At 43.7% G+C, this 13,847-nt stretch overlaps 1 protein-coding gene across 2 annotated transcripts; it reads right to left on the minus strand.

Moving 5' to 3' along the window:
* Positions 1–216: 216 nt before the first annotated feature.
* Positions 217–4,248, minus strand: LOC116204897 (probable protein S-acyltransferase 12). Of its 2 annotated transcripts, none has more exons than XM_031537258.1 (7): positions 3,857–4,248; positions 3,280–3,523; positions 2,882–2,940; positions 1,916–2,042; positions 1,696–1,781; positions 1,334–1,399; positions 217–652 (listed from the first exon to the last, which is right to left on the minus strand). In XM_031537258.1, the coding sequence occupies exons 1-7, from the start codon at positions 4,175–4,177 to the stop codon at positions 536–538; spliced, it is 1,020 nt and encodes a 339-aa protein (XP_031393118.1). In that variant the 5' UTR covers positions 4,178–4,248; the 3' UTR covers positions 217–535. The 2 variants fall into 2 exon arrangements, with proteins under 2 accessions (XP_031393118.1, XP_031393117.1); XM_031537257.1 differs by having other exon boundaries at positions 2,849–2,940; positions 3,857–4,247.
* Between the last annotated feature and the right edge of the window lie 9,599 nt (positions 4,249–13,847).

Below are 13,847 nucleotides of genomic sequence, written 5' to 3' on the forward strand. Positions count from 1 at the left end.
TTTTGGCTGAGTTTCACCGGTTTATCTCAATAGAGGTAATAACAGCAACAGCATCTATGGTCGTCCTCCTATTATCAATCATTGACATCAAGATTCCTCTTTTACTTAGCTGACGTATCTGCTTTTAGTATTGGAGCAAAGTGACCAACGTTTGGTAATGTACCAAAGAGGGACCACAAAGAATTCAGAAAAAGATCAAACATACCAAACATGGACTACAAAGAATTCAGAAAAAATATCAAACATCCAAAGATGGACTACAAAGAATTTGGAAAGATGCTCGTCTGCAAGTAAGTAGAAAAGTTTGATATCAACAGCTAATCTAAATTTCTATTACAGGGATGCAAGTGCTAGGATAGATATTCAATCCGTAGATCTAACCAAAGGATTAAAAATAATACACGGGTTGTACAGAAAAAGCAATTAATTGCCACCATGGAAATCTGATGTCTACATTGCCAGATAAAAGGCACCGTGATTAATCACGGGTAAATACAAAGCAGCTGAACAACCCCTAGGGGGGTGAACAAAGGCTTCAAATCTCTATGTCTGACCGTGTTGGGAACTCCAAGCCCTGAAGTGCTGGTATTTGTTCCAAATCCTCTCCTGAAAACAATGGAAAGAGCCATAGCGCCTTTTTTGTGCCAAAAACCTTCCAAGAACCACAAATTATGAGACTATTAGCATCCAGCAACGTTTCCAAAAGCAGGCATACTACCGGGAACTGGCAGAAAGGACATTCAGCTGTAAAGACGAGGAAAAAAAGAAAAAAAAAACACACACACACACTTTTTTCGGCTTAATAACATCTATTGGACCACCTTTTTCCATTGGCTCAGCTCAACAGGGACAGATCTAGAAAGCTAACAGATTCTAGTATTGACCAGCATTGTTTGATCACTGAAATGGGAAGAGAAGTTCCATGTGGGCCTGCCGGCACAAGTATGCAGTTACACTCCCAGCCTAACAATGAGTTTGGTAGCATTGGAGTGAAGGCTCTTAGAGAAAATATTCAATGATTATTACTCATCCAAAATCAGTAAGAACCAATCAGGTATCGCTCCCATCGGACTTCTTATGTCAGGATATGGATCAAATAATAAATATTCCTTTTTAGGTGGTCTACGAAATGCTTGTCAGTGGGAATTTGGGGTCCATTGTGGGGCCATTTTCCACTTTCAGGCATTTTCGTGTTACACATTCAAGTGGGTGAGTATTTTGCTCAGACTCTTAGGATATCTCTGCCATCCCATTATCTAAACTATCCAATTGTCTGTCTTTTTGTTCATATCTAGATCTAGATAAAATAAATTCAGGGAGAAGTGCTATCCACCTGCTCAAAATTCTTCTTCCTGCCCAAGTCGTACTTCCACCTGATCTCCTTTGTCTTCTCATAAACCTGCAAGTTCAAGTTAATATGTTAGGTATGGTCATCGATGGGTTAGAGCCTTCATGACTAACGTGTAACAGCTATAATCTCTAAACTTCAGTCACCTCTATCCTACAGCAAGTCAATGACTTAATAGGACGTGCATAGGAATGCCACATACAGCAGTCAAACATATGGACTAGATCAGTCAAAACCAGACAAGTCATTGGAGGGTGCATCCCACAAAAATCCAAGAGTAACAAATAATGATACGGAAATCCTCGTATCATGATGCAGTCACCAGGAAACAATGAGCAAGATCTCACCTCAATTGATGTCGTGTTGCTTGACACAAGATACGCATGCATAACCAGGAAACAAAGAAGACTCATTGCGAAAGCTAAATTTAGTACTGCAATGTCGGTAGAAAAAACTGTAAGAAACACTCCTCCGTACAAAGTCTGCGGTAAACATGGGTGAAATAACCAAATGCAAGAATCTATAAGAGCAGAGATTCACTTCTCCATGTAAGTAGTATAACATTACCAAAGGCCACAAAAATGACAGCTAGTTTGCCAGGAGATGTAGAATGATTCTTTGCTTCACTGAAGAATTTGATAAAACTGGGAAGCAATATCAAAACATCCATTGTTGTCTCCAGGAATGTATATAGCTTCATAGATCAAAGATCATCGACAAATAGATTAGAGAAAGGAGAAGAGAGCAATAACTTATCACCTAAAAAGAAAAGAAGAATGGGCAGCCAAGTTTCATACATTTTACCAAAGGAAACAAAAATGCGCAATGCGAGTTAGAATTCAAGGATATAGTCTATAACAAAGAAAGGGTCAAATCAAGCAAAAATTGCCTAAAAAACCCAGAGCGGGCAGATATAGTTTGGTCTGCATCTGGCCAACCCCATTTTTTAATGATTTAACTATGTGATCATCCTGTCTGACTCATCATTTCAGAGTATCCTCCATCCAGGGAAACTCTCCTCTTGCTAGGAGAATGATCAGATGAGTTATTAAAGTGAAAATGCACATTTGTTGTTGTTGTGTTTTTTTTTTGTTTTTTTGGCCAGAAGTGAAAATACACATTGACAATTTCAGGGAAAATTCAAGTATTTTAGTATTGGCTTGAAAGAAAAGAATTCTCCCCAAAGAATAGAGACTCCATATGATGTCCATATGATGTCCAGCATGGTTTGCATAATCGTTGTAAATGTAACTAGTGAATTATCAGATTAGGTCAGGGATACCAAGCGGATAGACTTGCAATATCAGGAAAAATGGAAATAACGAAGCCTAATTGACAAATACACTGTTCACAAATGGCAGGAACTTCTTGTCCATCTTTCATAATGGTTTAACTAAAGAAAAAATTCCCAGAATACAAAGTTACACTACACGAGCATTATTAGGGAGAGGATTCACTTCACTTGTATCAAACAAGACTGTAAAAGGAGCAGGCCATTACCAAGAAAAGAAGGAAAAACTTGTAGTTGCGTACCCCGACACAATTTACCACCCAAACACAGTGGTGATCCATCTTAAGAACACATCTCTGGCCTGATAAAGAGAAAAAAAAAACAATAATAATAATACATATATATTCAGGGTGCCGAAACAAGTATATGAAGTATCTTGATTGAAGAAAATCAGTTCGCTGAAGCATGTAGAGATACACAGGAGCGTCAGTCAAGGGAGTAAAAGAAGGCAGTTAATTGAACAGGTCTAGGTACAGCAGCAGGATGCAGAATTAATTGCCAGTTCAACCCCAACATATGGAATTTAACATACAGGAGAGTTCTTTTGCAGCAGCAGCCTAGACTAGAGTAAGGACTGTCAAGAGAAGATGAAGTGAATAGGCAACCAAATATCGATGTCAAAGAGTGGGATTAAGCTTACAGACGGAGCAATGGTGACACCGTGGTGGCTTTCCGTTGCGGCATTGATTGCAGAAACCTATGGCGGGTCCACTTCGGGACCCATCTGAAGAGGGCCAGGCAGCAGAGGATGAGGGCTCAGGACCAAAGGCGACAGATCCGCCTGCCTCCAGACTCTCCTCCTCTGGTACTGGTCTCCAATTTTCAGGGACCGACCCAGGGTCCCTGAAAACTACCATTAAATAGCTCCAAATTAATAGCATGAGCTGCAAAACAACATACATTATATTTCTTTCTTTTTCTTTTCTTTTCCCCCTGAAATGAAATGATAATGATGCCGAAAATCATGTGTAAGTATCCAGACCACATTGTATCAGAAGGGTATAATGACCATGTAACAGTCACACACAGGCATAATTCACACTCGCACACAGACCACATTGTATCAAAGTAAAGCGTAGGACTAGGATAGTCAATATAGAAGTCATTTCTTGGCAAATAAAGCTAAACAAGTCGGACCGGAGCCGGTGGAGAGAGGAACAAAATAAGTAAGTAAATCAAATAAATAAAGGACATAAGAGAGATAATACGTTACCAACCAGGAGATGGAAGAGAAAGAGGAGGAGAAAGGAGAGGAAGGAAGGGAGGCCACCACGAAGCAAGGGAGGGCCCAAACTGAGCACAACGACGGCGCAGTAGGAGACAGCGATAATTGCAGCAACAAGAAGGATCATCAAGTAGCCCAGGAATCTGAGGCCCGAGCAGAGATTGAAACACTTGATGGACATGATGCCTCCCGAGCTTTCTGATTGAAATCGCAAGGGATGGCGGTGCCCCAAATCGTACCCTCTGGACTTCGAGGAGGCTCTACTTTTGGATCGCGACGGGAACAAGCGTTTCCAGATGTCCGGAGTCAACATGTGTGCGTGCTCGTATCGTATGTTGCGTGTTTGTGTCTCTGAGCCTGCTTTTCTTCCTTTTCTTTCCCCTTTATTATCCTATATTATTATATTACTAGAGGAAAGGCCGATTACCACTATGAAAAATATGAGATATATATCTTACCAAAATATATATATATATATATGAGCTGTATAATATAGAATAATCGATATGAAAATTCTGTCTAATATACAGTTTAATATATAAAATTTATATGTTTATTTAGTAACTAATTGAACGTTATATATTAATTTTAAATTGTAGCATTACTTATATATAATAATACAATAGTAAATCAATAATATCAACAAATTTATATGTATTCCACAATATTCCCTCGATCATATAACTACTCTATATGCACATTAGAAAATTACTTGGGATCAACAAAAACTCCAATAATCACTTTACATTTATCAAAATATAACAAGCTCGGAAAATAAAAAAAATTATCAACAAAAAAATAATAAAAAAGTCTATTACCTTCAACTAATAAAATTATGATAAGAAATCATGACCTCATCATTTTAAAATTATGCAGACCCTTACTATTACCACATCCTCTTTGTCTTAGATAGAAAAGTCGAGGCAATCTAACATTAATATGGGTCTTCATTTATGAAAACTCAAAGAGAAAATATTTCTTTATTGTCTAGTATGTCTTGTATTCAGTAGAAAACCCGAAAACTGAAAGACCGAAAGCGGTAACGAGAGGAACAAAAAAGGAAGGGGCAAGATCTCTTATTATCCGTCGATTATATTTTCTATTTTGTAGGGATTTCATTGTATCTTTAGATCTTTAATTAGGGAAATTATCTTTAGGAAATGTTAGAGATAATTCTAGAATGTCTTTAAAATATTTCAAAGGAAAAATATCCTAAGATTATAGTATCTATTTAAAGGGAAGAGAGTATTGTATCAAGATAATATGTTGTGTGAGAATCACGAGTAATCTTTTTGGGAATTTTCGGATTTACTCTCTTGGAGTCTCTAGGGTTCATAGAACGAGAGAGTGGTGAGAATTGAGAGGATTGTGAGGCTATTCTCCAGTTGGGTTTTGTAATGGGGGCTGAAAAATACTAGTGTGATCTCGAAATTGTAATATTCGGTTATCGATCTCATAGAATCTCCTATTTTGTCGGTGGATGTTTCCTTCACTCCGATGGTTTTACCACGTATATTTCGGTGTTATTTCCGCTCTCTTCTCTATCTAAATTACTCAAATTCGATATCTCCCACTACATTCATCAATAGTAAGATAGATACACGTTAGGATTTTCAAATATCCTTGGATATGAGACTTTTGAACTTTTGAGGGTTATAAACTTTTGGACTTTTATATAAGTTAGATACTTTTAAAATTTTGTCGTTAGCAACCCTTCGACTTTCATAAGTTGAGTTACTTTTGGAATTTCATCAATGATGTGGCACCACAATGGGGTGTCATTTGTTGAAATTTCATGAGTTGAGACTCGAGAGGTCACTCAATTAGAGCTTAGGCTCATCCTACGTGTTATTGTTGTTGTTGTTGTTATTATCATCATTAATGAATATGAGGAAAAAAGGAAAAAAAATTACCCACCCTTTCCTTTCGTTCCATCTGTTTGAAGAGCACTCTAGTTTAAGTACTCCTATCACTACCGGGCCTACGGCCTCTTCCAAAGCGGGACTGTGCGCACCCGAATTTCATCTCGTCGGGGCACGCATGCGCGCGCCTAAGCAAACGCGGCTTGGGAGTGTCCACCTTCCCGGGGACGCGCGACGGACGCACGTGAGAAAGAGTCGCCACTTGCCATTTTACGACCCGAAGGTCGAGGGCCGGCAAGTTACCCGGGTCTAGGGGTACGGGGTACACCTAAATGCTAAGGCAATGGTCGTACGGAACCGGAATTCCAGATTCGGGGGTTCTATTACGTGCGGGCCTATATCCCGCACGCCCTTTCGGTACTCTAGCTTGCTAGGCTTGCCGTTTTGTTTATTTACCGCGTGATTTAGGGTTGCACTCGACTCGCTCGTTTTGACATCGTAAATTCGATGAATTGATCAAGTTGGGCCAAGAGTCCGAAAGATGAGTAGGCTTATGCATGGAGGAGTCGGTTCACTATCTTAACGTTACAGTTCATCGAACCGTGATGGTTGATTCCCTGCGTGAACGAAATCACGAGTATCCAAGCTTACTCACCCTTTGGTGGCGATAGACCAACTTAACCGATCCAGCACTCGGACCTCTCGCTCACCGATCGGGGATCCTTACAAGGAGATGAATGAATATACAGATAGAATCCTCACAATGTTCTCTCGAACAATTACAAAGTATAATAAATGAATAAATGGATCCCGATCGGTTCGCATTGGGCCAATATTTCGCTCCGGCTTACCGTGTGTTTTGAAATGACCGATAAGTAAATTAGGGCAACGCGGGCTCAAGGAGCCGGGGGTCGGGTCCGATCGATCCAACGGTCTTTGGGAGAACCGGTCGGTTCCCACTGTGTCCGATGGGCCGATCGAGCTCCCGGGTGATATCTAAACCCGTTTCACACGCTCAATCCAAATCCGCCTTCCACATAGGCCGCATTCGGAGTGTGACGGTGAATCGAGGCTAGATCCCATTCCGCACTCGGGTTGCACGCGCTCGGTGAATTAGGAGGCGTTGGACCTCGTGTTCGGTAGTTTGGGGCATTGGACCCCGTGTAACACGTAACCTATGGGCTCGGGCTCGAATCGCGATAAATCATCATATGCAAGGACAAAACAGAAGAAAACTGATAAAACTGACACAATACAGACAACAACTGACAATTGTCGGTGAATATCAACGAATTGTGTATTAGGCCGAATGTACGTGATTTAATCAGTTATTAGCCGGGGTTGATTGGCAAACAATGCATCTAACCTAGGCAAACATAGAGGGCGGGCTAGGATAAGGTTCTAAGCCGATTACATGTGTGTGTTTGTTTTATGACTCTTATTCAGTTAAGTGTCACTGTGGTTTCACCGAATTAACCAAACTCGTGTTTTGACTCCAAAATGGAATCTATCATTCCGCCTATCCATTATCTAGTGTTTGATTAAGTCGAATGTACGATTAATCCGATTGTTCGTGTTTTGTAACAGAAATAAAGTACTCCCCACCGAATCTATGATAGAAAGAAAGAAACACCGAAAACGAACGAAATGGACCACGCGAATGAAACTCGCACCCGAACGGGTTGTCCTTTCTCGTTCATAGCTCTAGATGTTTCCGACTCCCTAAAGCCTAGGGTATCGGTGGATCACGGAATGACGATTGTGCCCTTGGATAATAAAAGTATAACGTTCATGTATAAATTGGAGATCACGTCACACGAAGGAGTCCAAGGAGGACTCTCGTACCCCGACTCGGGCCGCCTCAAATTGGGCCCGGACTCGAGTCAAGGCACGTGAGTACTCACTAGACGTCAATTCTATTCGTGTTGCGTGTCTCGGTATTTTGAGATTGTGAATTTTGATAAAAAAGGGCATTCTTGCCATTCCGTGAACCATCGATGCGTTTTTACAAATTGAGGATCGATTAACCCAATTATTTAATCCAAGCGGTTTAATTAACCAAATGATTCGTCCCATTTCCCCGTTCGTGAAATTATTCGATGATGATGGCCCGACATCATGGACATTGGGTTCGGTGAGTGATTATCCAAAACCAACACGTCAATCACGTATCTACCACGTATCTAACAATAAGGTCCGAGCATTAAGACATCCAATTCCAAGGAGTGGTTCGAAATGACTAGGGAGGTCGGCTTAAACTCGGAAGGAGTCGGGGGGACTCTCGGCCACTTCCCAAAGGAAGAAGCCGAGTGACCCTTGACTTGTCTCGAGTTTTGAGCGATCTCCCGCGCCATTTCGGATCATTCCTTGCATACACAACACATTAATCATGATAATAACACATTTTCTAGTCATCTTTATCCCGACACGACTATGGTTACATGAGATCACATAAATGTGCATAAGCAAGGTATTCAAACGGAAATAACGGGACGGTCTTGACTCGAATAATAACGAAATAAGTAAAAAACACGGGAACCGACCCGTCTCGAGGTAGGGGAAAGCCTCCCGGACTCGTATGGTCCATGGAAGCTCTCGGCCACTTTCTTCCGAGGGTGGCCGTGAGCTTCCGTGACCCACACGAGTCGGGAGGATTTCTCCGACCCCGATCCGAGTCCTTTCCCGTCATGCCATCGTGTTACGTGCGATTAAACATGAGAAAAAAAAAGGACATAGGAACCGACCCTTTTCGGGAAGGGGGAGACCGTCCTAGCTTCGGGTGGATCAAGGGGACTCACGGGTCTCCCTAGAGACTTGGCCGTGAGTCCCATGGCCCAATCCGTGGCCAAGGAAACCTCTCCCGTCCGGATCCGAGTCGTTTCCCATCATGGCACGCAAGGTTAAACATTATATGGACACGGCACGGTCATGTGGACGAGTTTAACATCATACGTTGCATGGAAATGCATGGGAAGTCCGGATCCGAAAGAAAAATGCAACCTTTCATGCGTTCCGAATCTCTAAACGCATAAACACTTCACATACATAAAGATCGGGGATCCTAGCTCTTCTAAGTTGTAGAGGGATGTTACCTAGCCTCGTGCACGAGGAAAAGAGTCGGAGAAGTGGCCTTGGGAGTCGGTAGACTCGGCTGGAAGCTACGGGCAGTAGGTGACCGTGAAGCAGCGGCTGCGACAGGTTGGAGAAAAACGGGTCGGCACGCTTGCTCCGATCACGGAACGATGCGAGGTCGGGCTCGTTGGACTCCTAAGAGGCAGATCTACGTAGGCACGGAGAGCTCCGAGCGTGCCGAACCCTGAATAAGTCGGAAATGGTGAGAGAAGTTCCAGTGAAAACACAGAAAAACTGGTTAGCGAAAATGGGCCAAACGGAGGTCGTGCACGGTTGGTCGGCCCTCGGATCGTGACCACCTCTTCACGAGAGAGGGTGAGGGTTGTGAGGAACCCTTTAAACTTGATGGCACGACTCTCCGAAGTCGTGGGAAGAAATGGCACGCGTGGAGGTGTTCGGTGCACGCGGGTAACGCCTAGGAGACCCGATTCTTCATGCGACCAGAACTCAATGTTGGGGGCTTCAAATGGAAAATCTAAGCCCGGAAATGGACTTAGGGGGTGGAAAATATGTAGGCTATGAAGTTTGAGAATTTTTGGGTTAAGTCGGGTCGGGTGGTTACCGGAATACCGGATGGTTTTCCGGCGGTTTTGGCCGGTTTCGGCCTTGGCAAGGGGGGACGGAAATGAGGGGATGGGCTGAGGTTTGAGAGAGTTCTTGAGAGAGATTGGCTTGAGAGAGAGTGAAGTTGAAGAAGTGATTAAAGATAATGATGCAAAGGCTTATAAAGGGAGGCTTAATGAAGCAATTAGGGAAAGTGAAGTGTGCTTAGGAGGCCTAAGTATGGGCTGCCGAAAATGGAGGGAAGATTAGGGAGGGGTTTGTGTCTTGTAGAGTGTAGGGGAAGCAAGAGGGGTGATGGGTGTGATGGATGGGTGATGGGAGTTGATAGATGTGAGAGGAAGTGATGGGTGTAAGAGCCAAAATTTGAATTTGTGGAGGGGAGGGCTTGGAGCCGCCGGCCATGGGGGCTTGAGCCGCGGCTCGGGGCTGTCAATTCGAGCCGAGGGTTGAGCCGTGGCTTGGGGTTGAGCCGCGGCTTGATGGCTTGGCTTGGCTAGGCTGTGGGTCCCATTCGGTTGAGGGAAAAGCCGGGAAACGCTTGAAACTTGATTGAACGCGCATCCGACTTCCGATGTCCAATTAATTTGAAGATTTGGAGTGCTTGAACTACGAGGATTTGAACGAGCCCGATATCGCCATACGTCGCGTGGACGAACGTCCGGGCGACTCGACGCCTCGAGAATCGATTTTGCCTCGTTCGGACGTTCGGAGTGGAATTTAATGCCCTTCGACCTCCGATTGATCTCTGTGCATTCTTGTATTTGTTTTGACGATCCTTTTGCCCCGTGAGGGATTGTTGGCTCGTCATCCTCGATCGGGGACCATTGGCCCGGGAAGACCTAGGGACTTCGACCGGGGTTTTCTCAGTGTGCTCTGAATGTCTTGAGGTGCTCGGGGCTCGTTGTGATCTGTGCTCTACGTGGACGTGCCCCGAAGGCTCGCCGGGAGACGTTCATGACCACTGAAACGTCCATCGGGAAACCGAGTCGAGTTCCGGAAGGTCATCTGAAGCTTGTTCCCCGGCCCTGATGGTCCCTGGGTGCCTGTAGGCCCGTTTTGAAGGGCCGTTTACTTGTCGGTGGAGTGAACCCCGGGAGCTATGTCAGAAAAGGCGTCCGTGGGGGATCGGGGTGTCCCGGCTTAAGCAGGATGTCCCGAAAATGCGCCCGGACGCGTCATTGGTCACTTTGGCACTGAGGGGGATTTTTGAAGCCCCATATTGGGCACCTTTCGGTGCTTCGGTGACTCGATGATGAATAGTGCCACAGTGTCAGCTCCGTTGTTTTCGGGGTTCTTTGTCTGTAAATTCTTCCGACTGCTCTCTTCAGCTTTTCTAATGGACCCAGCTCTTCTTCTGTGGTTTATGACTCCGTGCTCGCCTATTTGCCTCCGATTGCCGGGTGATGAATAGTAACCCGGGCCTTGGTCGGAAGTCCTCCCGTGGGAGGCCGGTGGGCCAAAATGGGGTGCTGACAGGGACAACTCGAATAATTCCACCTACAACTAGACGATGAGCAGCCAGTAATAAGTACCAACGCAAGGCAGCCATCGCTTTCACTTCTCCACCCGCAAGTCCGTGACAGAACGGGCTGAAAGTACTCACCCCTACTTTTCACTCTCTTTTTTTTAATGAATAATGCATATTATTAATTAATACTTAGTAGTGTTTACATCAATACGTAGGTTTGGGTACCCCTGGAAAGTACAAAGTGAGGTAAAATTTGACTCAGAACCGAATTGGCTTCAGTCATGAGCAAAGGTACTATTCGACCTAGCAATCCAAGAACAAATCGATTCCAAAAAACGATTAAGAGTACAAATAATATTCGAAACTATGCTCATAATCTCCCACGATGTGTTATGTTGGTGCAAAATGGCATTTACAAGTAGTAAGGCGTTACAACGAAGCCAGATCTTGGTCAATCCTCTTTCCTCTGCAATTGTTAGGGCAATGAGTGCTGCTCGTGCCTCAGCTTGGAGTGGGTTGTCTGCATGTGAGGTCTGGAACCATGATACTGTTCCAGAATGCATCCGTGCTGATGACATTCGAATCGGGCTCTGTGGGTTCTTGTGCTTGGTCCAGCTGCAGAGATGGTATGGTTGGGCTTCCTTTGTGCTTCCCTGTGTCTTGTCCTCTTCTGCTACTCTCCATGTAGCATTTTTTGATTATGTTGATGATTTGATGGAGGTCCGCTGGTTTTCCTGCATGCAAGATATCATTTCGTGAGTTCCACAACTGATAAAGTGTGATTACTGCATATAAAGAAAATTTGGCTTTATCATAAGTGTTTGCAATCAATGTATACGGTGGGAAAGCAGCGAAATATATCAAATCCTTTGCAGTGGTAGGCGGGATAACGTTTTATAGTATATTCCAGGGTGACAATCGCTGTAAATGTGATCTATTTTTATCGAAATTGGTTTAACAAAGAGGACACATAGTGTTTTCTTCGTTAAACCAGGGGAGGCATTCACTGGCTATTTTCCAAAGATGGAGTTTGAGACGTTTGTGGATTCACTCGTTGTACCAATAAAAAGGATGTCGGTTCAACCATAGGATTAAAAAAAAAAAAGAAGGATTGTCGGTTCATCCTGCAAACAATATAAATGGGCAGAAACCTACAAAGAGTCCACCCTCCAACCTAGCCCATTCTGCAAACAAACTAATTAAACTGGAAATTGGCACATAAAACGAAAGTAATACAAGCCTACGAGAGTCAACATGATAATTTCATAAGCCCAAACTTACGAACACGATGGATGGGGATTGGGGGTGGGCTTCTAGTCCCACTACCGGTACAAGAGCTCTTTGGATCTTTCCGTCGTAGCTATTGTATATGATAGGGGTGATCGGTTCCGGGTACTCTTTTTTTTTTCACGATACCCGGACCCTATCCTGTAAGGGACATATTCTAAAATTTTAGAACCGGACCCTACCATGTTGAATCATGAAATCGAAACATACCCAGTGGAACCTGTAATTTTTTTTTCTAGTACCGAGATTACCTAGAATCGGCTCTGTTTGTGCTAACATTTCCCAATTCAAGAGTCCAAGACATGAACATTAGAGTACTTATCATAATACATGAACATGAACATTAGAGTTAAATGCCACTATCAAAGGAGCAACACAAGGAAAGCAAGTGATTGAGAAGTGAGAATATACCGAAGCTGGTCTATGGTCTATTGTGCTCGTCGAGGACTTGAGCTGCCGAGGTGGAGACAGAGAAGCAACAGCTCGTGCTTGCCGAGGACCCGAGGTAGAGTCTGGAGACGGAGGCCTGGCTGGAGCAGCAGTCGAAGCTGGTCACCGATAGTTACAGCCCAAAGATCCGGTTGTTCCTCAAGTCGAGATGCATAAGGCTCGAGAGGTTCGTGAGGGATCGGGGGAGCTCGTCGGTTGTGAGGTTTAATAAGATTCATTTCGTTCTCCGATAATCGAAGGAGCATAGACTCGAAAGAATTGAGAATGTGATGAACCTAAGTTGCATAGGGAAGGAAAAGGAAGACGAACTGGGCGAGCAGAGGATAAGGGAGAAGCAGAAGCTCACCGGGAAAGAGAGCTTGAAGGAGAGTTGGAGACGTAGGTGACTGTGGAGCCTTTGGAGAGTCAGAGCCGAGAGCTGATGGAGACTGTCAGAGAGCGAGAGAGAAAGCAGAAGAGAATTAGGTTTACGAACTGGATAACAGAGTTGATAGTCGGAGCCCAGAGTTCAACTTTACTCTTCTTTCTTGTTTTTTTTTTAATAAATTATATTCGATTCCGGTTTTGGGTACCTTGTAGGTTGGAACCGAAACCGGAACTGAATTTCATCGGTTCCTTATTTTAATAACCGGACCCTACCTTATTTTCATTACGAGCTACCTGGACCCTACCCGTTAGGGCAAGTTTCGACCGGTTCCGAGTATATTCGGTATCCACGCACACCCTTAGTATATGATAGGGCCCGTGGCTCCAAAGAGGGACGTGATGGAGGTGGATAGCTTGGTGCATTGGAGCCACGAAGCCGAAGAGGACCGTTCGTCTCGATAGAGAGGTTCTGGATCTTTTCTTTTGATTGGGAGATAGGGAAGAGAAAGAGAGAGGCCGGGCCTTAGCCCCTGGGATGGAGAAAGAGGTTATCTATTAATTAGAGGAAAAATCGTGATTTGTTCCTAGTCAATTGGCTTTGGCCTAATGATAAAGAGGATAGGGGTCCGGTCTATTAAAGAAGACAATCCTAAATTGCATGCGACGAGAGGCCTCTGTAAGTTAAACAAGAGTCTTCCATCTAGGATTTTCAAACATTTCCCTAGCTCCTCAATGAGTGTCCTTTTGAATTCCCTACATCAATGAATAGTTATATTTATTTTTTCCGATGAACAACCCATATTTATCTCAACCGAGTGTTATTACATTTCTTAATTTCAATCTGTCTGTCTGTC

Source organism: Punica granatum, chromosome 4 (assembly GCF_007655135.1).
Source record: "Punica granatum isolate Tunisia-2019 chromosome 4, ASM765513v2, whole genome shotgun sequence".
Lineage (NCBI taxonomy): Eukaryota > Viridiplantae > Streptophyta > Magnoliopsida > Myrtales > Lythraceae > Punica > Punica granatum.

Coding starts and splice junctions, on each gene's coding strand:
- LOC116204897 (XM_031537257.1), bottom strand. CDS start 4,177: ATGTTGACTCCGGACATCTGGAAACGCTTGTTCCCGTCGCGATCCAAA. Junction 2,941..3,279: donor GTGTCACCATTGCTCCGTCT/GTAAGCTTAATC, acceptor TCTCTTTATCAG/GCCAGAGATGTGTTCTTAAG. Junction 1,400..1,695: donor GCAACACGACATCAATTGAG/GTGAGATCTTGC, acceptor TTGAACTTGCAG/GTTTATGAGAAGACAAAGGA.